This window comes from Clavelina lepadiformis, chromosome 5, assembly GCF_947623445.1.
Source record: "Clavelina lepadiformis chromosome 5, kaClaLepa1.1, whole genome shotgun sequence".
In the NCBI taxonomy this organism is placed as follows: domain Eukaryota; kingdom Metazoa; phylum Chordata; class Ascidiacea; order Aplousobranchia; family Clavelinidae; genus Clavelina; species Clavelina lepadiformis.
This window is the reverse complement of record NC_135244.1, coordinates 24,112,015-24,134,491: the sequence shown is the minus strand read 5'-3', so window position 1 is coordinate 24,134,491 and position 22,477 is coordinate 24,112,015. Positions and strand designations below refer to the sequence as shown.

Below are 22,477 nucleotides of genomic sequence, written 5' to 3'. Positions count from 1 at the left end.
TTTTACTCAAGTGATTATATGTCGGACAGTCGTGTTGAAACGCTTATTAAAAAGGAAGGTTACGCTTCCCGCGATGAATACATGACACATCTATCCGACCCACTTCAAATATCATTGGTGACCTCTGCTTTGTCCAGAAACATTAAAAGAATTTCTACACCTCTAATTTTCCTGCTTTGCAAATTACAGATCACAATGCAGGTTATTACAACGCAGCCGTGATTATTACAGAAGAAACTCAAATTATTCTTTCAAATTTGGAGAATGTTAACAGTTGTTGAAGAGATTGAGGTGCAGAGTAATTATGTGAAATAATGCGGCACAATCTTTGCATTCCCGGAGTGTTCAAGCCAAGCATGAATCATCACAAAAAGCATGACTTGTCAGTAATTACGACAAGCAAATTACAGCAATTCACGTCAAACAATGAGGCAAAGCAAGGAAAAGAAACCAAACGTAAAACTCCAACACACACAACCCACCAAACCAACCCTCACCAACATCAAGGACCCTAAGATCAAAAGTTTAAGAGAAAAAGGAAGACGTTGCTTGGATAAGATCGAGCAAACCTGTCCAGGTAGTGACTCCTCACGTTTAAGATTCGTGGCACGGAGACTTCGAAACCTCTGGATAACCTCCATAACATTGGGCCGGATTACGGTTGCTGTTATTTGGCTGCCCAGGCAGCCGGGAATGGCAATTTGGCGAACTTTTGCTGAAATTATTTGTAAGTTTTTCCACTTTGAGAAATTACTCGTTGATGATTACTGGTTTAATTTCGATGAAAAATGACGGAGTGATGCCGTAAAATTATTAAGACACTTCCCAAGTTTATGAGAATATTTGCTGCTAAAATACTAACACTACAGACCATGGATACTGAGGTACTTCGGCAAAAATTTCTTTTCTTGACCGAAACAATTTAAGCGATCAATCACCAATTCCATGCACAACCACCCATACCACGGCGCCCAGATCAAAGAAAGATGACGTTCATGCAGCGAACATGCAGGAAAATAAAACCAAAGCATTCAGGTCAAACCAACACAGCCCCCAACAACATAAATCTATCGCGAATATTGGCTTAAATCAAGTTAAGTTTGGCTCAATGAAAGCTAAATCGGAAATTACATTTACCACAACAAAACGGTTTGATCGTGAACTAGATTCAACGGCAACTCGATTTGAAGTTAGTAGCTACTATGTGCACGGCATGCAAGGTGACAACACAAGCTCTAACCAAGCATCTTAACACTATTTTGCAGAAGGATGAGATTTTGAATGTCTTGCGGGACGACAACGCTGCACGACTTGGCTGAGAACATAAAACAAAATCATGCATGACCAGTTGTAATATGATGTCAATGGTTAATCAGGCACAGTCAATGTTACAACGAATGAAAACCGAAATGACAGAGTCAATCAATGAAATGAGAGTGGTTATTTCCAAAGAGATGACAACTTTCTTTCACCGTTTTAATATTAATTTCATGAATATTAAATTGCTAGTGATGTGAAAAATATTCATTCACCCATTTTAATACATATACAAGACAGTGGCCGTTAAAGGCACATTCTAAATGCATAGACCTACAACTTAAGCATTTTACTAGAATAAAACAAATTTTTGAAGCGGCCTATTTTTAAATGAATGAAAAATTCAAACTCAGGTTAAGAGATAAATAAAAATTTCCACCCGTACCGTCGCGTCAAAATGCAAAAAAGCTAAACCATGTAGATGAACTTAGTTGGATACCCAGCAAGTTCCGAGCATCAAAGACGGCGTCATACGTCAATGAACTTACCAACTTCCCCGAGTTTCTTTATCGTTTCTTCGAGTCGTGGTTTGTACTGAGGAATAAGGCTGGGACTCTGGTAGAGCATCACAATCGACCTCAGCAACAGGACATAAGTCGTCTGTCTCGTCTGCACGTTTGTTGGAAGAATTTTTAAATATTAATATGTCTATGATACTTTCAGCACAATGACATAAATCTATAAACATGATGACGACCAAAACCTCAAGTCAACCATCAGAGTTTACAGACAAATTTGATACCAAAGTAAGCAATGCACAGAGCGACCTTACATGGTGGATTCACACCATGCACCAGAAACCGGCGCATTGGTTTGTATGAAATCACCGACTGTTTAACACACAATGCTGCTCATAGCCCAACCTGTATGAGTGTGGTGGCATCAGAGAACGGGGAACTGAAGAACATTGTGATGATTTCCATGACCGTCGTGGACAGATACTCCTGTAACTTCCTATTCTGGATGTTGTCTGCCTCCTGTGTCCGGATCTGTGATGCAACAAACATGAACTCTGACATCATAATAGTTAATACTTGTGGTACTGTATTGTTGATATGATGCATTGATGGATGTAGTGACATTTTAATAAAAATGTATTTTAAATGCGATATAATACACGATTTGAACAATAAGAACGTCCTTTGAATTGCGGAAATAGGCAAGAATATGAACCAATTTCATAAAAACAACAAAAAGCGTAGTTAAATGCCGACCCTTTCCATGTCTTTCATGAAGTCATCGAACAATATCCAAATATGAGATGAAGAATAGATCTCTTTCATCTCCACCTCCGTGTCAACGTAGCAGTGGTTGAGGAAGTTGACGTAGGCGTTCTTCACCTCCGGAATGCACGACTCGTGGGTCACAACCTGGTATTTAAGACACATCGACATCTCACTACTGAGTGACAATAAAATTGGGCAGAAATATTTGCCGAGTGCGAATAAATCAATCAACTTTGAGCATGAAATGGCACCAATCTAGCACAACTTTTTAAATACTGAGTGATCTTAGCAAAATGTTGAACTGAACCTGCACAATGTCGTCGAGTGGAAGTAAGCTGTGACATTTGATCTCCGTGTACACATTCTTGCCCTCGGTGCAGTAAGCTGCGATCAAGCGTGTAAGTCAGCACTTCAATCTCGAATTAATATGAACACTGGCTGCAAGTACGTTATTTTGGGGCACAGTAAGTATGTTCCATAGAAATCATATAACTACTCACCGAGAAGCTGAACGAGCTCGATGTGGTAGAGCAGCGGGCTCTGCTCTTCATCGCCATCGTCTGGTTGTGTCGCTTCAAGTCGTTCGTGGAACAGCGACATGCGGGCGTGGTCTTCCATCAACTCGATCAACGTCGTGGATGACGCACGATCGTTGTAGAAGAGAAGCACCTGTGATGTCACAGAGACGTGGCATGATGTCACAGAGGTATGTGGAGGCCAGGCGGTAGATGTCTATGTTACCTCTTCTCCGGCTTGCGTGTTGACGAGTTCAGCCATGACCATGTCCTGGCACCTCCGATTGTGACCTTTGCCCTCTGACTTAATAATGGCTTGCAAGAATTTCAAATACTGAGTTCGACGTCCGTGACTTTCTGAGAAGCGAATAGATATTAAGTGATGAGGTGAAGACATGATTTGGCAATCCCCACTCATCCTCACCGATGCAATGGACAAAGTGTTGGATGACGGCGTGGGTGACTTCGTTGCACAGAGACACATTGTCTTGGAATATCGCCTGCATCGTCTGGGCTTCCAGCAACTGGGCCGTGAAAAGTAAAACAGATCAAAACAAATAAAGATGTGAGGATGACCAGGTCTTTAACACTTCACATTAGAATCAGCTTCAGTAAGTCGTAATATTCCAAATGACGTTATCCCAAAACTTACAAATTCCACAAAAATCACAAATTTACTCAATGCTTATGATCAGAGATGAAGAAGGTCCCAAAGTGAATAATCATAATGAGCGTTTAATCAAGAACTCAGCATCCATTCACACAAACACTGATTAACCAACAAAACATTGATATTAGGTTTATCCCCACCCCTGGCGTCATAAAAAGGTTTAAATTCTTGTGCAGCAAAGCTTGGTTCTGTGGGTTGCCCTTGCAGAAGACTTGAAGAAACTTGTGCGCCGACTTCATCACAGTCTGCATCCGGACATCAGTGTTACGCTCGTACGAAATCTGCCGAGATCATATGATCAGTTCATCTGTTATCAGTGAATTTTCGGCAAATCATAGATTACAGAAGTCAGTAAACGAGGCCTTCCAGTTTTACAACATATTAAAATTAATCTAAAATATTAAAACTCAGCCATAATAGAGGTTTATACGAGATCTGCAAGAGGACAAGAGGACATCTAATAATCCGACCAACCTGGAGAAGATCAAGGACTGCCGTGTGTGCTCCCATGTTCCGGAGGAGACGTTGTTGCTCTTTCCGAGGACGACTCGAGTCCGAGATGCAAAGATTTGCCAACTTTGTCAAAATCTGAAGACATGAGAAGACAAACCCACAGTGAAATAACCTCGCGAGGTCTCGAAGCCGATAGTCTTCGCAACGATGATGTGCTTCGTGAAATACTCACCTCATTTATGATGGAATAGTTCTTGAACGACGAAGCACTTATCTTAGGTTTGTGAGGGTCGCTGATGTTGTCGTAATCGATGCTGCCGTCACGACTCGCAAACTGAAACAGAGTTAACGAGATGACTTGATGATTCAACCCGTGCACAAAATTTGAAAACTTTTTGTCTTCGATTGATTCAAAGCGGGACAAATACACTCAAAACAAAACCATGTACATCAACCATTATTACATCACAAGCTGCGATTTAAATCAACAATGCACACATGCTTGTGATCATGAAATCAAGTGACTGCACTGGTGTGGGAGCAGGCACCCATAAATACCTGGCACGTATCATGGCTTAGATGAGAGCTACATTCAGATCTGATTGATGGGTTGTGCACTTATGTCAAAATGTGGGGAGTGGCAGTACATCACTGCATATCAGTTATGAGATGTAGCAAAATGAATTAAAATAAAAAACAGAGATGTTTTTATGGGCAAGCTCAACTGATAGATCAAAGAAAAACAAAAACGCGATTCTCATGCTTTGATGAATTTAGTGGTTATGACTCAGCAATTAGCATGCAACGCCATCACTCAGCAATTAACTGTGAGGAGAAATGATTGGTTTCGATCATGAATTGTGATGCAACAAAGTCATACCTGGAAGCAGCGGTAAAGTTTGCCGAACAACAGACATCACAAGTTTATCGGGTTTAGTGCGTTAGTTAAATTTGGTTTACCGTGGTGACATGAAATTACGTCACTACATATAGCAAGGAATCGAGTGAAAACAACATTTTGCGAGTTCACAAAATTTTGCACCAAGCGATATGACTTTGCTTCAATTATCGAGTGATTGTTAGATATTCTAGAATACACCGACGCCAACGGCAACTACTCACGCTGTCAAATTTCTTACTCCTTGAACGAACACGTGGTGGCAGTATGCACACATCTCCCTGTTTCAGGAAAAGCAAGATTAACCGACATCGTCAGTGAAAATTGTTCATCGTTACTAGCGATGTCAGTTTGCATTAGACCACTCACATGGTGAAAAACTTGCTGGGGTGGTTATAAATTAATTTGAATAATTGCGCGCAAGACAATGACATGATAAATTACTTCAATGCTTCCTTGCTTGTATTGACATAATTGAGAGAGGCTCGTAGCAGAAGACACCATGACATAGGGAGGTAAAAGAAGGCTAATTGTCGTTAAAATGAATCCCCTTTGAGACTGAATTGCAGAGCAATGTTCAACGCTTTTCAAGTCAGATGATTAATTATTTAACCAAAGAAAAACATTGAATCAAAATTGCCATTCATGTCACAGAAGCACTGACCAAGATACATTGGTCAATTATTGGGAAATTATTATTGCTTTCACCATGAATCGCTTGACCACACCAAGCAATATGATGATGGTCCAACACAAAACATATGTCATGCATGGCATTAACAAGTTGAGGGAAAGTTGCTCAAGATGCGGCAGACAGCTTTAGAGTAGGACCAACCAGCAAATAGGTTGATGTCTATTGTGTTCTCGGCACGGAAACTAATCCAAATCATCAACATGATATTTAACGGAATCTCGCCATGTGACAGTTTGGCAGAAAAACACCAACGCTGCATCACAATGCTCACATCAACATCTAATAACACTTACAACGGGTGTGCTGATGTCAACGCTTCCAACGCTGGTGATCGAGTCGCCACGACGACTGTCTCGGCTTTCAGAGGCCGCACTCGACTTTCCCTTCCACACCCAGAGCTCACTTTTTTCCACTAGGAGGCGCAACTGGTCGAGGTTCTTCTTGATCTCCTTGTAATTCTCGTGCTCGTCTTTCGTGACGAGAAGTTGAACCTGGGTGTAATTTTTCACATTTAACAGTGGTAGAAGGATGAAAATCATCCATCGCAGAGCAACTAAGCTGAGCAATGAGCGACCGTCGTTGAAATAAATCTGATGTACTGCAGGGAAATGAGAATGAGCGGAAGGAATGCATTTCAGATGAATATTGCGCAATAAGCTAAACTGGTGATAACGGAAGACTCGGCCAGTAAACTTAAACGTAACAGCTGTGCGTCGAACATTTGCGGGAACAAAACATGTTCTTACGTTTTTAAAAGCTTGCAACACTTCCTGTCGTTGGCTGAAGTGGCGAAATAACAGCTGAAGGGCGCCAGACACAAGCGGTGGGTAGTCATGCATGACGAGGTGCAGAAGAACGCGAAGAAACATCCTTCCCCCGTCCTCGTCAAGGTCGAGTCCGCTGCTCTCGACCGAGCCGTCAAAAATTCCCTCCGCTTTGGCCGATATTATGCTCAGGTTGATCAACGGCGATGCTGGAACAACAGCAGCGTGTTTTAGGTGAATTACGCATTTTTTTATCATTTTCAAGGCATATTTGCGAAAATTTTCATAAAAATCTCTAGCCTCCTAGATCTCATCCAATTTTCTACCTTCATCCACTTCAGCAACAGCATTATTTTCTGTATTTCTGTCATTTTCATTGGTCGGAGTTGGAGGTTTCTTGCTGTTCTCGTCAAACTCACGCTTGAAGATGGAGAGGAGACTGGAGATGCGATAATCCAGACGAACATCGAGGATGAACTGAAGAGAATGAAATATAAGTCTATGATGATGTCATGTCATGACGTCATCATCAGTTCAACAACATGCAGCAAGCAAATGTGCATCAACTCATCAAAGAGTATGTTATAGTATAGTGACGTGGCAAGAATTTTGACGCTTAAACAGACGAAATATTTCGAAATATACACGACACACACTTTTAATTAAGCTTCTACATCTGGATAAAATAGCCGACAAAAACTTTAACCCCCGGTGCAATGTCAAGCAACGTTAATACGACGAGATTTGGGGCTGAGAAATACATCAAGATTTCTGCCGACTTACGTGAAGAATTTCAATGATTTTGAGCTTCGTCTCGAGAACGTATTCATCTTGTCCACTAGATGACTCTGTTGTAGGGGGCGGCGGCTCACTGTCGACACCTTGTGATTGCCCAAGATTGCCACCTAGTGTCATGGAGCTGACCATCATCCCGATGGTGCCGACGCTTCGACCCACAACCTCCGTGTCTTCCTCATCCTCCCCTTAAAGAAACACGAGTGGAGTGAATCAAATGATCAAGAGGTAATTTCCATTCAAAACATATTTCTTTCAAACATCATAAACAGTGGCATTTGGCAGCTAGATTGGTGGTGGTTTGCACAGGGTCCCGCATCATTGGTGACAAATAGACACCGTTGAATGATGCTCACCTCTGTAATTGCTCTGTGTGAGGATGCTTGCGCTGCCAGATGCTCCGTTCACGCAGTCGAGTATCTGGAGGAGGGTTCGGGTCAGCTTGAGGAGATCGGCGAACGAGTAAAAACCAAAGTAGATGAGATGACGTGCCAGGTTCACCACCTAGTGGTCAGGAAATAGTTAGATTTGAAAGAAAAAATCACACCATGAGTTTTAGGAAAATAAAATGAAACTTTATCAGAAAAAGCAGGTTTTCAAATTCAACTTATCAGTTTTCGGGACCAAAATAATAAATGGCACCATTAGGTCCAACCGGGACCGACAACAAAATCCGAAAGAGCGCAACTTACGTGAAATGTGAAGAGGGTTGCACCTCGAACGTGTTCCTTAGCCGCGTTAAACCACGCAAGATAATTGTCAATGTCAACCACTAATCATATCCATACCCATAACACTACAAGCACATTTTTAAGGGACTGGAAAAAGTGACATCACACGACAAATTACCTCAAATGTTAGTTTGTTTTCAGTTTTGTTCTTGAAGACCCACGCGTTGTTGACAAAGCCGTTGAGGTACTGGTCAACAAATTGCATCGTGGGAACAAACTTGCTGCTGCATTCTTCGTGGTGGCCTTCGTCGTTGTCGTACCTGAACAAAGTTGACATCATATAATTAAATGGCTGTTTCATGCAAATGCTGTTTCAAGCCATCACAACACACTCACGATAAACAATGCTGCTGTGGATAATCTTAGCCGGAAGATAAATGTGTAAAAATATAAGATGCTCACTCAGAGATGGTGATCTGGTTGGATATCTCCGACCACAGCCTGGCGTACTGCACCGGTATCACTTGCTCCTGAGGATCTCGATCGACGTGCATGTGCAGCATCAACTGCAATAAAACGACAACATGAAGTTGACAGCTTGTACTTTATAGGTGTGTTAAGTTTCCGAATAAAATGGTTAAGAGATCAAAAGCGGTGGGTGAACCCCTTTGAGATGTTGGAAGTACATTCAACCCCAGCCGTAAGATTCATATGTTTCATGTTGGGGACTTCCCGGGGAATAGAAACTCCACAGCATGGCAGAGTGCTGCCTTCTATGCTACGACAGCCTCTATACTCACTTGAACAAAAGAAGCGCGGAGATCGAACGGGAGCTGCATGTCGGACATACACTTCAAGATGATTGGGATGGTCAGCTCAGTTGAGATTGGGTTGATTGCGAGATACTGACGATCCAGACACATCTTACTGAACAAGTCAAGCTGGTGTCTGCGGAAACCATCAATTAATGCACACAGAGATATGACACCAGAAACAAATATTCTAGTTTTTCACATAATTACGACTTATAACGTGCTATTTTTGAATTATTACCACTGAAGCTCTGCTGCTGTGCTATTCTTAATGAAATCAAAAAAAATTTTACTTCCACTATTCATCGAAAAAATATTTTCAAAAAAGTCACCAACTTTGACGACATCATCAACGCGTATTATGACCTCATATTATCATATTATGACCTCACCGATAGTAACTGAGCACATTCTCGTCATGGCGGTCGGATGATTGAGCGAGTTGCCTGATCGTCTTTTCCACTTGCTTCCCGTCTCCGTATCGGAGCATAACCGCTTCGAAGCCGTTTTCATCGAGACCGAACCTGGTAAGAAGATTTTAACACAAACCGGTCAATAGATGAACTGGACGATTTAAATTCATTTTTTTCTTAAATATTCTTCAACTAGATTCTTCTCTTGTAATTAATTCGAATTGAATTAATGAGCTAGATTTGAATTTGTGCCCACAATAACAAGCAACTTCTTAATCAAGTCAAATCAAGTTTAAAATTATCTGAAGGAAGGAAGCAAACCAACTTGGTCTCAATGAGGATGTCCTTGTTGTAATCCGCGAGGATGTTCCGGCAGATCAACTCCTGAGTCTTAGGAATCGCCTGCTTGTTGGTCACGCAAAGGTCGGCGAGGTAATCAAGGAACCTGATAACATTGAAATCTTTTACAATTTGACGGCAGTCTGGGTTCAACTTTGCTATTATGATGAATATGAACGGGAAGTGGCTGCGAGCTTTCTTCAACATATAACAAGTGAGCATCAAAAATCTTGGGCAATGATCTTTGCCAACTAACATGAGCCCCACAGCAACATTGTACTCAAATAATTCGTCTGCAGTGACACACAGCACATGCACAAGTTGGTTGTGAACAATAAATTCAAAGAAATAGTTGACAACTTGTTCACCTCGGCTCTCTGTTCTTTCTAACAAGCGCCACAAACGTTTCGATCTCTGTCCCAGTAATATGCTGTTCGAGTAGCTTGCGATTGTTATGTAACAGAGCAGTGATTGTTTCTTCAGCCAAAATATCGTGCCCAATCTGCTGTTGCATGAGACCAAAAGATTTTGCGATGTATTCCTGCAACAACAACAAATAAATTTGGTTGCATATCATCACCACATGTTAGGTTGATGTCAGAGTTTTGGTAAAAAGTGAATTTGCACAACCATGACAAGGAATTAAAAAGTTAGATCTATTGAATAAAATGAAGCTAAATGTTGCCAATATTAAATGATTGTTGTCAATCCACCAATTCAATTCAAGGCAACTCACAACCACATTGAAATATGTTGACAAAATTATAACTTTCACCAACAATGTCCGACCATGAACTTTAATAACCTGGCAGTAATATCTCAACATTTTTTATTTATAGTTTCGTTATTTCAGGACTCACTTGATTCTTTCTATAGTCCTGGGTGGAGTGCTTGAGGAGCCGGTAGCACAGCTTAAGCATGTGTTGGTAGTGCACGTTCTTTTTGTCACGGAGCTCGTCCAAATGCAGTAAAGCTCCATCGCCACTGTCTTTGAATGGAGCCTACAGGAAGTAATAGAAATGTGAACTTGTCATACAGACCAGGCAAAGCATGGGTCGTATGATAAGGAAGCCACATTCTTATGCAGCTAAACCTTGTAATATACGGTGGACGGAATATTGATGTGTTCAATTCTGAGACAACCTAACTTCAAAGGTTAAAGTGATAAAAGTTGTAAAAATTCGGATGAAAGAAAAAAATATTTTGGTCCACCTGCAACATTTTGAAGACTTGCTTCAGGATATTTTGTTCACGAAGAAGTTTTTGTCGTTCTCTGTCTGGTTCGTTAACGTTCCAATTATCGAGGGCGTCCTTTGTGCTTCGAGGTTCTCGGGCAACAAAGAAAATCAAATCCTCAAGAAGTTTTATCACAAACCTGAAAATAACGAAGAAATTATTTCATGCAATCCAGCAACCTTGTCAAAGTCAAAGTCAAAGTCAAGTATGCTTAGAAAAGAAACACTTCAAATTTTGCATTTATATCGTAAACTTCATTATCTGGAAAAAGGTTCTATGTTTGGTTCAAAATTATATTCATCACAAGTGCAGGGAATAAAAATGTAGCAAAGAAATAAACAATGACACGAAGTTTCACGCATATCGGTTTGCAAGTGAAATCTACTCGGCATGCTACAACACAACAAGTCGATTGTGGAATAAACACAGACATCATAATTAACCTTCGTTCATTGACGGTTATTTTCTTAGTCTCCATGTCCTTGGAACAGTCTGCCAGCACTTTACTTGCGTCGTTAGCGAAGTCAAGGTCTCGCACTTCTTCAACGTTGACATGGACAATAGCAAATGCCTCTTTGTCCTCTTTATGCTTACAAGTGCCAATCTGGGGAGAAGATCTTCTTTAAAGGCAACTCCAGTAACACAAATGTCCGATATATGACAATGAAAGGTTGTTTATATCATTCATCAGTTGCCCAATCATAAATTTTATTCAAGCATCTATTATTTCTACCGTTATGACTAATCACATAAATCGGAGGCACATTTAGAACTACAAAAACGATCTCCCACGAAGACGGTGCCAAGCCACACAAACATCACATAAATCGGTATTTGAATAAAACAAATTTATCTGTAGCTGCAAATCCAACCTACCTTGAGCATGACTGGCCTCTCTTCGTCCCGGTCGATGGGTATGGTAGTGGAGTGGACCCACGTGTCTGTGCAGAGATGTTTCAAACGGACGTACGAATTGGACGGGACCAACGCATCGCTCTTTGTCAGTGAGGTGGGGTCCAGTTCGAAGATGGAGCTGGTGTCAAATTAAAGCGCCACAAATATTAGTCTCGCTTTATGTTTTATTCACCATTTTCTTGATTTCTTCCCCTTAACATCTACCTGACCCTTGTAAGTTGTAACACAAACATTCAAAAATATCTGAGAAGCATCTCAGTGGAGAAATCTACCTGACACTGCTCGGGTCGTCCGTGGCAACCAGACAGTAGGTCATTCCACCAGGTGGCCCCCTTCCTCTGCCGGAACGAGAGGAATCTCTCTCCGAGCCTCCCAGCTCGCTATCGACCGCCTTTGAGGAAGAGTCAAACTTTAAAACGAGTCACCAATAAATAGTCATAGCGTATGAGTTGAGCGTTATATGCAATTATAACTGTTCAATGAAATATAATTTTAGTATTTTTATGCAAAAAATAATGCACGATGAAGAACGAATAATTATAGTCGTGTTAATTCTTATGATTGAAGACACCGTTGGTAAATGATTGCTGATGGAACTACACATGACGGCATTGACAGGATATGGTCGCTGAGCATCACCCAACAATAGAATGCGACAACCAACAGGATATGACATTAATGTTGGCACCAATGTGGGTTTGCAAATCAAAGACATCACAAGCAACAAAAAGAGGCATCCAACATTCACATCGATAAGTAAGTTCAACTGAATTTTATCCAATCATCTATCACCGTGTGGCAACAGCAAGCACTTGCACCAAGCCAGTATAAACAACCACGTCAATATCAAGATATAACCTGACATTTATGATGCAACAAGTGAGAATAATTGATATGAAAAGCAAATAATTTGATAGGTTATGGCGGCAACATGCAACTAAATGCTCTGAACTTTTCTTTCATGATTCATTAATGTTGATGATTTTGTTAAGAGCCTCAGTGAAAATGTGCCCCCTTGTGGTTCAATGCAGTCATCACAGCATGCTTCGTGATGTGAGCATGCTTCGTGATGTGAGCATGCTTCGTGATGTGAACATGCACGCAACACCGCTCCGTGAATAATCATGACATTATGGAACAAACAGCGGCTAGAGTGGTATAAGATGTCTGAGTAATCATGCATTAGCGAACCTGACTCGAACCGGACAAGGATCGTGAGCCGTACTGCCGCGGGGAGGGGGATGAGTAACCGTTAGAAATGTGGTTCGAACCGGACGGGGCTTCGTAATTGTCAAGATTGTCCCGCAGGTTCCACTCAGAATCATCCTGGCGTAATGTGGTCGCATTTTAAATTCAACGATTGAACAAATCTAGTCAAACTGTAGCCTTAGCCGCACTACAAGATGCAGGAAATTAAAAAATCGATCCGTCTGATAAATTACTTGCCACAGAAGGCGAGGGCAATGTATTGGAGGTTGCACGATGCACAAATTACATTCAAGTACTCAGTTACATATTTCATAATGAATAACAGACATAATCTACGTGGAGATTGTCAGTGTTCAAGCCAAGTCACAAAATATACCGTAAGCAGTGTAAAAGCTCTTTTGTACAACTAACTGCTGGTGCAATCTTCTGTGCAACTGTACAGTGTACAACATGCAGTGGACAAAGGTGGAAACTTCCAAAAATAAATTCCAGCAAAGACAAAATCTTAGAAAAAACTGGACCAACCTTGGCGGCAAGATAGTTCCCAGAGGCGAGATGTTTGAAACGGAATAAATTATTCCAATGGCCGGCGCCACCTTGACATGGATCTTTGTGGACAACCTGGAACAAGAAAACAAGTTGTCCTCGCTGCCCACAGGTACTAATGCTAAGTAGCTCAAGCAACTGGTATTAATAATGTTTATATATAAATCGTTTAAGGATAAATGCTAAAACTAACTAACGATATTGTGTGAAAATACAATGATTACTCTGAACATGTACTCTTCAAATAAGCTGTGTTCCCAGCACTTTGTTCCTTATAAAAGTATTTTCGCGTGGGAAAGCTTGAGAGAAATAAGAAAATCACAAACCGGGTAGAAGTGAAAAAACCAAGTGTATAAAAGAACAAATAAAACAATTCCAAAAAAATCATCAGCCACTGATAATTCTTTTCAGAAAAATAACTTCTCATTTATGAAAGTAGGCAAGAATATAAACCCATTATATACAGTTAGGAGGGACCATGGACAAATCATACAGTGCAATAGTAATTGAAACCAAAAGTTGTGTCATGCTTGACTGGCCATAAAACTGCTTTGTGAAGCTTGGTGTTGTCTTCATATTGCTTTGTGCTTTTGAGATGGTGGCCATAAATAATTGGTCTAAAGTTTGACCTGACAGTCCAATCTCATAATTGCATGAGCAACTGGCAAAGTGCATTGTTTATGAATCACATACTTTTAAGTCTCATTTGAAGCAACGTCTTCTATAGCAGTAAAAAGCATTCAGTTTGACTTTAACGTCATAAAATCATCAAAGATCATGCAATTAAATGTTTATGCCTCAAACATTATGTTGTAAAGGTCAAGAACTGAGACATGATTTGCACGAAATATTGTAAAAACAAAAGAGACGAACAAACATATCTGCAAAACCATAATAACCACAGACATCAACGCTATTGTTATTGTTGATACGTTTATTATGATGCGTCAACAAGAATGAGAAGAACGCATTAATGTGTTTTAATGTGTTTTGTGTGTTTTAATGTGCACAAAACGACAATCACCAAGCTAATTACATGGTGGGAAAAGTGCTCTTAATTAAACCGTATTAATGGACACCCAATGCCTGCAATCAAACTGCAATCCACGATCAACATTTAAATTGACTTCTACTTAATAGACATCTTACTTCGTATAAATTAGTTGACAACGTACCTCGACTTCCCATAATGCTTTGGAGCTGGTTGCGGAAGTTGCCGACATTCTCCCGGTCGTTCTGAGGAAGACGTGAAGACCGCGACGATATTCATCACAAGTGAGGAACTTTTCCTGTTCCGCGTGGAATAGCCTCACCACGTCTCCTCCCTTCAACGTGTCGCCTCTGTTAACATCGAGGTCATGAATGCAGATAAAACAACTTGAATTGAGTCCTGCTAGGAGAGCGTGATTACCTGTCGTCCTGCCAGGACATAAAAAGAACAATCTTCCAACTTGTGTTCGAGCTGACGGAGTTGACCTCCTTGCATCCGGGGTTGTCTGTCAGCTCGCACTTGCTTGCATGGAGAGGTTGCCCGGCATTCACCGGCATAATCACCACTTTGTCACCTATCACCACCTGAAGTTCAACAACATCTTATAACTTTCAGCAATCGTAAAAAAACTGTCGCTATCTGCTTTGCAAGGACGTCTGCTGCATTTGTTGCAAAATTAATTGATTGATTTTCTTCATGTGCAGTTGCTATGAGCCAAATAAAATCAATCAGCACCATCAATCATTTCTTAAAAAGGGTTTCATGGATGGGACGAAACGAGCAGATTCCGATTCAAATTGGACAAACATTAAAATCTACTATAATGAGCACTTAACATGAATCTGAATGGTTTTCTAATCCACTTCAACTATCACCGTTAATAACAGTGAGCTGTGCCAGTTCGAGCCACAATAGGCAATTTCATGGTCAAATGGTATTGATGGTAGTAATTAAAAATCTCACATTGTCACCGGTTGAGCGGAGTTTATAAAAGAGTTGGATATAGAACCAGGACCCCTCGTTGCCATCGGGGTCCAAAGAGACCCTCATAGCATTCTTCTCGAGGAGGGCAGGAAGCCTCTTGTTCACGGTCAAGTATCTGGATGAAACATCGCAATTTACTGTTGAAATAATGGAACTTGAAATATGAGGGCCGCCATAAATAATCAACATTACATAGATCATGGTTTATTAAAAACTTATTAAAAAGACTCATTAGAATGAGATAAAAAATCTTGTACAGTATCATCAGAAAACTCGACAAAAAGTAGCAAGAAACAAAAATTTTTACCATAGGAAAATGGACAGAGAAATAAGATAATAATTTGACAGGTTGAACCAAGCTTCTCTCGGAAATCTCGCAACAAACTGTTCACTCACTTATTAGATTTGAGATGAAGCAGCTGGACCACGCTGCCGTATTTCACCGGTTGCCCAAGAAGCTTCTGATTTTCTTTCTCATTTTGCTCTTTTTCAACATCTGCAGATTCCTAAGAAACAAGACAAGACATTCAAGAAACAACTGAACTCAAACAAGAAAACAAAGTTCAACTTCCACCTTCAATCGAGTCATAATGACAGCATCGGCAATCCGAGTGTTTCCGCCGGTTTTTATCGTTTTCCAAAATTGCTTTTGTGCATTGTAGCGATTCATTGGACAGATCTTGAAAAGACAATCTGAAATTCCATAGAAATTTTAAACAATGAGCGATTATTTCTGTATAAAGTCATAAATAAAACAAACAACAACAACTTTTTATACTTATACATACACTGTGTAATATACGCTAGACAATTATATACTAAATATGTCCAGGAATTTCTGACATAGTCTCCGGGTCTATTCAAAAAACAAAATTACATGCATATGTCAGACATAGCACACATGGCAAATTTTGCAGATATTCAAATTGATCATTGTGAGCAATTTGCCAAGTTACAGAAACAGTTGGAAATAGCACAGCGCATAACTGTCTACTTGCTGTGGAGTGACAAAAAATAACATTATGTGGAAGATTCACCTCTGAATTTCTTGGGTGGGTTTTGAAGGTCTCCAGCATCGGGTTGAACGACGCATCGGTCATCAACGAGCCTGAGAAGAAAAAATATTTTGCTGTATAGAAGCGAGAAAAAACTTGAGGGCTAAGAGATGTAGATTTGTTGGATGGTTGGCAGCACTTTAGTGAAAGGCCTTTGTAAAAATTATCTTGTGCAAAAGCAAAATGTTCTTTCACAATTGAGCACAAAAATCTCATTTTATGTGAAAGAAGTGAAAATGTTGAGATATAGGTTCAGCTTCACTTTATAAAGCAAAAGTAATTTCTTAATGCGTCAAAGTAACAATTTCTTGAACATTTAATTCACAACTAACTCACCCAAGCGTGGAAATGAAGCCGCACACTGAATCCTGCCCAGAGCCTTCTGCATAGAGTGAGATGACATCACCGATGTGAAGAAAACTTGACGACATTTTGTGGACAGTAAAACACAAACTTTTTATTCTGTTTTACTGAGCTATGACATCACAGTTCCTATGTGACACGCCCAGTGACTAAAAAAAGTTAATATCAATATCACCGCAGAAACATCACTTCAAAATCTTTTTGTGCAGATTGCAGCTTTGGCTTGCTGTATTTTGTAGTATTGCATTTATATATGATAGTGAGTGGAATCTAGGTCACAGACCGACAGTTGTCTGCATTTCTTGCAGATTTGTGCCTGAGCCAGTAGACAACAAATCGGCAAATGTGTAAAAAAATTAGGTCTAGTATACAAGTGCATAACCAGTATGCAAAGGCATCTTGTGGTTGTGCACTTGTATACTAGACCCAAAAATTCAGCCAATCAGCGTAAACACACACAGTTGTGCACTCATGTGTGTTCCAGACTGCAAAACTTTCTAAGTTTGCATGGATTTTAATTCTCATATTTTAGTAGATATTGACCACCAGGAAGTGAGGCAAATTTTGACAAGGGTTTATGGCCACAGAGATTAAATTTTTGGACTTCCAATGCTGTCTTAACTAACTCTGTAATTCCTTATTTATTTATTATAGACTGGCGATGAAACATAAACTTTCACCTGTTTGCATGGATTAAACTCTGTGACGCTTCCTGATTCTGAAATTGAGGCACAATCAGTAGCAGGCACAGCAAACTTTTTCATCTATGGCCCAATAAATAAACAATATATAAACCAAGTTTCGTGTATGAATGTTAAATTTTAATTTAGATAAATTAATAATTGAAGCTTCATTGCACGCATCCCGGGTTGCAGAGTATGACTTTTTTCAGCAAAATCTTGGGTTCGCCAAACAACCAAAAATTACAAGTGCGGTTCGTAAAAATGCTCAGACGCAATGGAAATGTGCACTTAGGGCTAAGTACGCAATTACACAGTAATGTACAAAGTTCAGGGAATAATTAAGAATAAGCGCCGATTGAGGCTGCTCACTGACAAGCGTAAACATACCTCATCTTAAATTATTTTCATCTACAAACCGTTCAAGTAGGCTAGCGAACTTTAGTTTAGACCTACTTGTTATTGTTATTTTACTAACTAACACCTCAAACCTTCCCTTCTTCCGGCTGAAGAAAGTGCGACGGATTCTTTGAAGCGACGTCACTTAATAAACATCTTTACGCGTCATTGAAGAAATAACTTGATGTCTATGTTTAGAGACTTGTTGAGCATTTTCGACAAAATTTATGTAACATAAAAAAAGCTACAGTAACTTTGTAGCGAACGGATTTTCAGAGATGATTATTTTTCGAACTCTGATGTCATTATCGTATTCGTCTGGCTTGGGTAATAACCTGCATATCTTTGGTCTTGATTGTCTTTGCATCACAACCAGATTCGAAAAAAGACAAACAAAATCGTTTTTAAGTCGTTCGGTAGGCCTAAATAAATTAAATATCTTCGTTAGAGGGGGCCTGAACCGTTTTATGATCTTCTATTGAATGACAAATAACAGTGATGTTGTCTAGATAGGCGAAAGTGCCTTTTAACTTGTTTGTCTCAATAACACTACCAATAATACGTCGAAAAGCGGAGACGCCGTTTGTGACACCAACTCGTAAGCGGTAGTATTGGTACAATCTGCCATTCGCTTCGGACGCGCTAAACGTTTTATCATCCCCCTTTACAGGAACAATTCAAAGTGCTAAATACTAGGGATGTGCCGTGAGGAAGATTATTCGGGTTCGTGCGAACCCAAATATCATGAAGGTCGACACGAACGAATCCCGAATCTATTCGTATTAGAACCAAACAATAAAATTTTATCCAAAAGTTGTCAAGTTTTGCTTCTAAAATGGCGTAATCGATAAACAAATCGCTTTCTTTCGAAAAATAGTGTTCAAAAAACGATCGCAAAAGCAAAATCGTTAGGAAAACGACCTTCATTGTAAGTACTGCTGACTCTAGTTTAGCATTGTCGGGAAACTAGATCATCATTTTTTACGAAAGTCAGTAAATTTACAAGTAATATTGTATTCGGGTTCGCCATTGTTGGTATTCGTGTTCGCCCGAATCTTCCATAAAGGCGATATCCGGCGAATCTATTCGGATTTGGGTTCGTATCGGCTCATCCCTACTAAATACCTTAAACTTGGAAATAGAATTGATTCATCGATTCTACGCAGGGGATGCCCCTCAAGCAATCTAAACCTGTCTCTAGTCTGGGAGTAGTCGACTACCATCCTCTTCTTGTGGCTCTCATCATCTTCATTCCTGCAATGACTTGGCAACTTCTTCCAATGAACTCCCGAAACTGAAACTCCCTGAAACTGTGCATAATTTGTACCTTAAAATTTTGTACTGCCGGTTTTCTAGGCAGAAAGAAACGTTCACCTGGCTCAGGACTCTTGCTTGGAGTTGCGTAGAGTCCATAGGTATTACCGTAGGTAATTTTTAAAAGTGTCTTCGGATTGTGAAGACAATATTACGTATTACGAAAACAATGCTTTGCAAATTGCATCGATGACAATGTAACGCAATATACGACGGTATACTGGATAGCTTAACTGTTTGGTAATGAAGAATATTGCCTCGCCATGGCGAGGTAGAAAAATAAACTAGACTCATTGTATTGCTCCCAAACACGGAAATCTTTAGTAAAAGGCGATATTTTATTGCGGAAAAATAGCACAGAAAGAGAAAATATGTACAAGGCAAACTTTTCCAAAATCGACTTGCAAAATACTTCAATTGAACATGCCGGTGATGGTAATGGATTTAAACAAATGACAATAACACAGGTCGCGAAATCTTAGTAATGACACATCTGTAAATTGTAAGTAGAGCGTACGTAGCAGGTACGATAAAGGTTGTACATCACAAGCAACAATTACAACAAAGTTTATCTAGAATTTACACAGGTTCTAATTCATAAACAGTTTGATAATGACGTCAAAGCAACGGGACTAGCGTGTACATTTTTCATCAAAAGCTATGGTAGGGGTGGCGTTAAATACTTTTGCATTGCAGCACACAGTTTTTCAATCTGCTGTTTAAAGGTGCCTTCATTTCGCCGGTCCCATGTGCGTCTTGAAAACATCCGCTTCGTCAGTTTCTAAAATTTCACCATCAAACGATTCTTTTTTCGGGCGCTGACCGGGTGGTATTGCGGCCGACAGTGTTGAGTCTTCACATCGTTCTCGTTTGTCGGCTCTTTTTTGTTCTTCACTAGATGGGCATTTGTCGGTCCCAAGGGCGTCTTTGGGAATGTCATCTAAGGAGTCTTCCTCGTCGCTGAATTCGATGATCGATCCGTCGAAATGATCTACTTGGCCTTTTGATGTTCCCAATTTGGGTGGTTTTGTCTTGGCTGAAGGTGTTGAATGGCGGTTGTTCAGAGCACCCGAGTTGTTCGGCAATTCTGGAAAATCTTCTTTTGAAGGTGAATATCTTTCTGGAGACGTGTTTTCCATTTGCTTAAAAGTCACCACAGAGAAAGTGCGACGTGTCTCACCAACTGCTTTCCACGACTCATTAACGACGTCTTGTTTTGTAACCTTGTATGGACATTCCTTAACGAGATGTCCGGTTTCATCGCAATAATGGCGTGTTTTTACCTTGCCGTAGTTCGGGCATAAACGTTTGTCAAACACACGCTTCCCCGCTTAATCTTAATTGCTCACATAATTACTTGGCGAGCGCTTGAAGAAAAAGCGCGTTTCCGATAATTATTGAACCGTGACTACAGCGGCTTAAACTCACTCAGACGACGGTGACCAGCTCTATTGGTTGTGTTAATTTTTATTTCTAGGTTTGTTCTGTTTAGGTAAAATAACAAAAACAGTTTGGCATTGCTGTAATGCTGTGTATTAAAGATAAGACATGTACTGAAAAGACACGTACTTAAATTAATGACATCAGTATTTGTTGCTATTATTGTTGTGCACTTAAAACATTCCTTTTCAAGGTAATGAAGCTGTATCATTTCGTATATTTGGTTTCGGTTGTTAACATTCGTGTTTTTAATGTGTATATAAAATATACAAGCTATCAATAAGATATCTATGAAAAATAAACAGCAAAAAAGTTATTTTTAATTATCTGATGTATGATGATGTATGAATTTCGTGATTTTGGAAAATATCGTTTAAGGGAAATCCCAATAGCTGGTATTCGTTTTTCATTCGGTTGTATAGTGCCACTGTACTGCTCAGTTTGGATTTTCAAATACTTAAAACCAATTTATTTCACTCTATTCTAGCACAACCTTTATAGCTCGGTTTTATTACCTTTGCCTACCGGTACCGCGCATCCTTCTTTCATTAGAAAAAGTTTAACAACCGTTAAAAGTACTTAAAACCTTCTGCATAATTAAGTGGACTAAATAAGAAAGAGAAGGAGAAAGATTGTATTGTATTGTATTGTTTAGTTTTCGCCTTTAACTGTGCGGAACGAAAGTTAGGATGCTAACCGTGGTAGTTATAGCACAATAAAACACATGCTCACGAACAATTAACGAGCAGGAAAAAGTACATGTACATTGCTTTCAGGACTTTTACAGCGGCAACAAACGTGGTGGATTTTTAGCGACCTGGGTGGTATTTTAAATACCATTACATCATTTCTTGCAAAAGTGTTTTCTAGTTATTGATTGAAGTTAAGTCAAAGGCTCTTCAGATTCTTCTTTGTACACGTAAACTTGTGCGGCAACGTAGTTTGTTAAATGCTTTAATTATTCTGCCATCTGGTTGCCTGTAAGTGAACCTTTGACGGGTTCCACGAAGTTTTGAAACGTTTTAAGCCAGTACTTGAACTTTCGTTCTGCCAAAGAATCACTGGGATAAAATGTGGTAAGCAGGAGTATGGCGAAACTGATGTCCTGCGCGTAGGCAGTGCAAAAACGAAAGAGGGTCGGTAAACGAACTAACAGTGCGTAAATAAACATGTGCTGGGAGCATTGTGAGAGCGCCATCCAGCGACAAACAAACAAAACACCCAACGGCCGCTACAGGAGCGCATAAACTTAGCTCAAGCTTTATTAAACTAAAATTAGATTATCACCTGAGAACACACAATACACTCGAAAAACATAATTTTAGCGTATAAGTATAATATAAATGATTAACATCAGAAATAAATTAAATTAAACCACCCTGAACTATCCCTGCTACCACGTACTAACAAACCAAAAAGAAACAGACAATACAAGACGCTAATTGCCTTGTGAGGCACACAGAGCTATACTGCGTTTCAAAAATTCATGTCACTATGTAATCTCTCTGATTGCGCATGAGCAGTTTTGTGCACTGCACTTGTCATTTTTGGCTGTTAGGCGCACTCAAGATATTGCTGAAAACTCCAATATTCTACAGTCTGGGGCTAGGCCGCTAGAGTGGGCTAGTGAGCTGGTCCATGGGCAGTGTGGCAGACAGCAGGGTTGCCATATTGGCTCTTTTGACGCCAAATTCTTCGAAATTGGCTCTTTTTATTACTGTTTGGCTCCCAAAATTTTGCTTTGGCTCTTTGGCGTTTTTTGGCTCTTTTAATGAAAA

General features: G+C 40.0%; 1 protein-coding gene across 3 annotated transcripts in view; it reads right to left on the bottom strand.

The window, feature by feature from the left end:
* LOC143460831 (inositol 1,4,5-trisphosphate-gated calcium channel ITPR1-like) overlaps nucleotides 1-17,028 on the bottom strand; it is a 29,090-nt gene extending 12,062 nt beyond the window's left edge. Inside the window, exons 1-38 of one of the 3 annotated variants that reach the window (XM_076958471.1) lie at nucleotides 16,840-17,028; nucleotides 16,486-16,556; nucleotides 16,023-16,141; nucleotides 15,845-15,954; nucleotides 15,428-15,563; nucleotides 14,885-15,048; nucleotides 14,649-14,814; nucleotides 13,453-13,548; nucleotides 12,910-13,044; nucleotides 11,991-12,109; nucleotides 11,680-11,836; nucleotides 11,247-11,407; nucleotides 10,780-10,942; nucleotides 10,428-10,568; nucleotides 9,936-10,108; nucleotides 9,554-9,673; nucleotides 9,208-9,339; nucleotides 8,804-8,951; nucleotides 8,466-8,569; nucleotides 8,182-8,323; nucleotides 7,689-7,836; nucleotides 7,321-7,520; nucleotides 6,864-7,014; nucleotides 6,520-6,746; nucleotides 6,067-6,264; nucleotides 5,304-5,360; nucleotides 4,414-4,515; nucleotides 4,203-4,316; nucleotides 3,869-4,009; nucleotides 3,483-3,582; nucleotides 3,285-3,415; nucleotides 3,044-3,212; nucleotides 2,851-2,927; nucleotides 2,532-2,687; nucleotides 2,181-2,306; nucleotides 1,806-1,926; nucleotides 1,241-1,315; nucleotides 570-715 (exon numbers count right to left, since the gene is read on the bottom strand). In XM_076958471.1, the coding sequence (XP_076814586.1) occupies nucleotides 570-715; nucleotides 1,241-1,315; nucleotides 1,806-1,926; nucleotides 2,181-2,306; nucleotides 2,532-2,687; nucleotides 2,851-2,927; nucleotides 3,044-3,212; nucleotides 3,285-3,415; nucleotides 3,483-3,582; nucleotides 3,869-4,009; nucleotides 4,203-4,316; nucleotides 4,414-4,515; nucleotides 5,304-5,360; nucleotides 6,067-6,264; nucleotides 6,520-6,746; nucleotides 6,864-7,014; nucleotides 7,321-7,520; nucleotides 7,689-7,836; nucleotides 8,182-8,323; nucleotides 8,466-8,569; nucleotides 8,804-8,951; nucleotides 9,208-9,339; nucleotides 9,554-9,673; nucleotides 9,936-10,108; nucleotides 10,428-10,568; nucleotides 10,780-10,942; nucleotides 11,247-11,407; nucleotides 11,680-11,836; nucleotides 11,991-12,109; nucleotides 12,910-13,044; nucleotides 13,453-13,548; nucleotides 14,649-14,814; nucleotides 14,885-15,048; nucleotides 15,428-15,563; nucleotides 15,845-15,954; nucleotides 16,023-16,141; nucleotides 16,486-16,556; nucleotides 16,840-16,934 (5,091 nt within the window). In that variant the 5' untranslated portion in view covers nucleotides 16,935-17,028. The remainder of the gene's footprint in view (nucleotides 1-569; nucleotides 716-1,240; nucleotides 1,316-1,805; nucleotides 1,927-2,180; nucleotides 2,307-2,531; nucleotides 2,688-2,850; nucleotides 2,928-3,043; nucleotides 3,213-3,284; nucleotides 3,416-3,482; nucleotides 3,583-3,868; nucleotides 4,010-4,202; nucleotides 4,317-4,413; nucleotides 4,516-5,303; nucleotides 5,361-6,066; nucleotides 6,265-6,519; nucleotides 6,747-6,863; nucleotides 7,015-7,320; nucleotides 7,521-7,688; nucleotides 7,837-8,181; nucleotides 8,324-8,465; nucleotides 8,570-8,803; nucleotides 8,952-9,207; nucleotides 9,340-9,553; nucleotides 9,674-9,935; nucleotides 10,109-10,427; nucleotides 10,569-10,779; nucleotides 10,943-11,246; nucleotides 11,408-11,679; nucleotides 11,837-11,990; nucleotides 12,110-12,909; nucleotides 13,045-13,452; nucleotides 13,549-14,648; nucleotides 14,815-14,884; nucleotides 15,049-15,427; nucleotides 15,564-15,844; nucleotides 15,955-16,022; nucleotides 16,142-16,485; nucleotides 16,557-16,839) is intronic. The other 2 variants (XM_076958470.1, XM_076958472.1) reach the window with 2 other exon arrangements.
* Nucleotides 17,029-22,477: the final 5,449 nt, after the last annotated feature.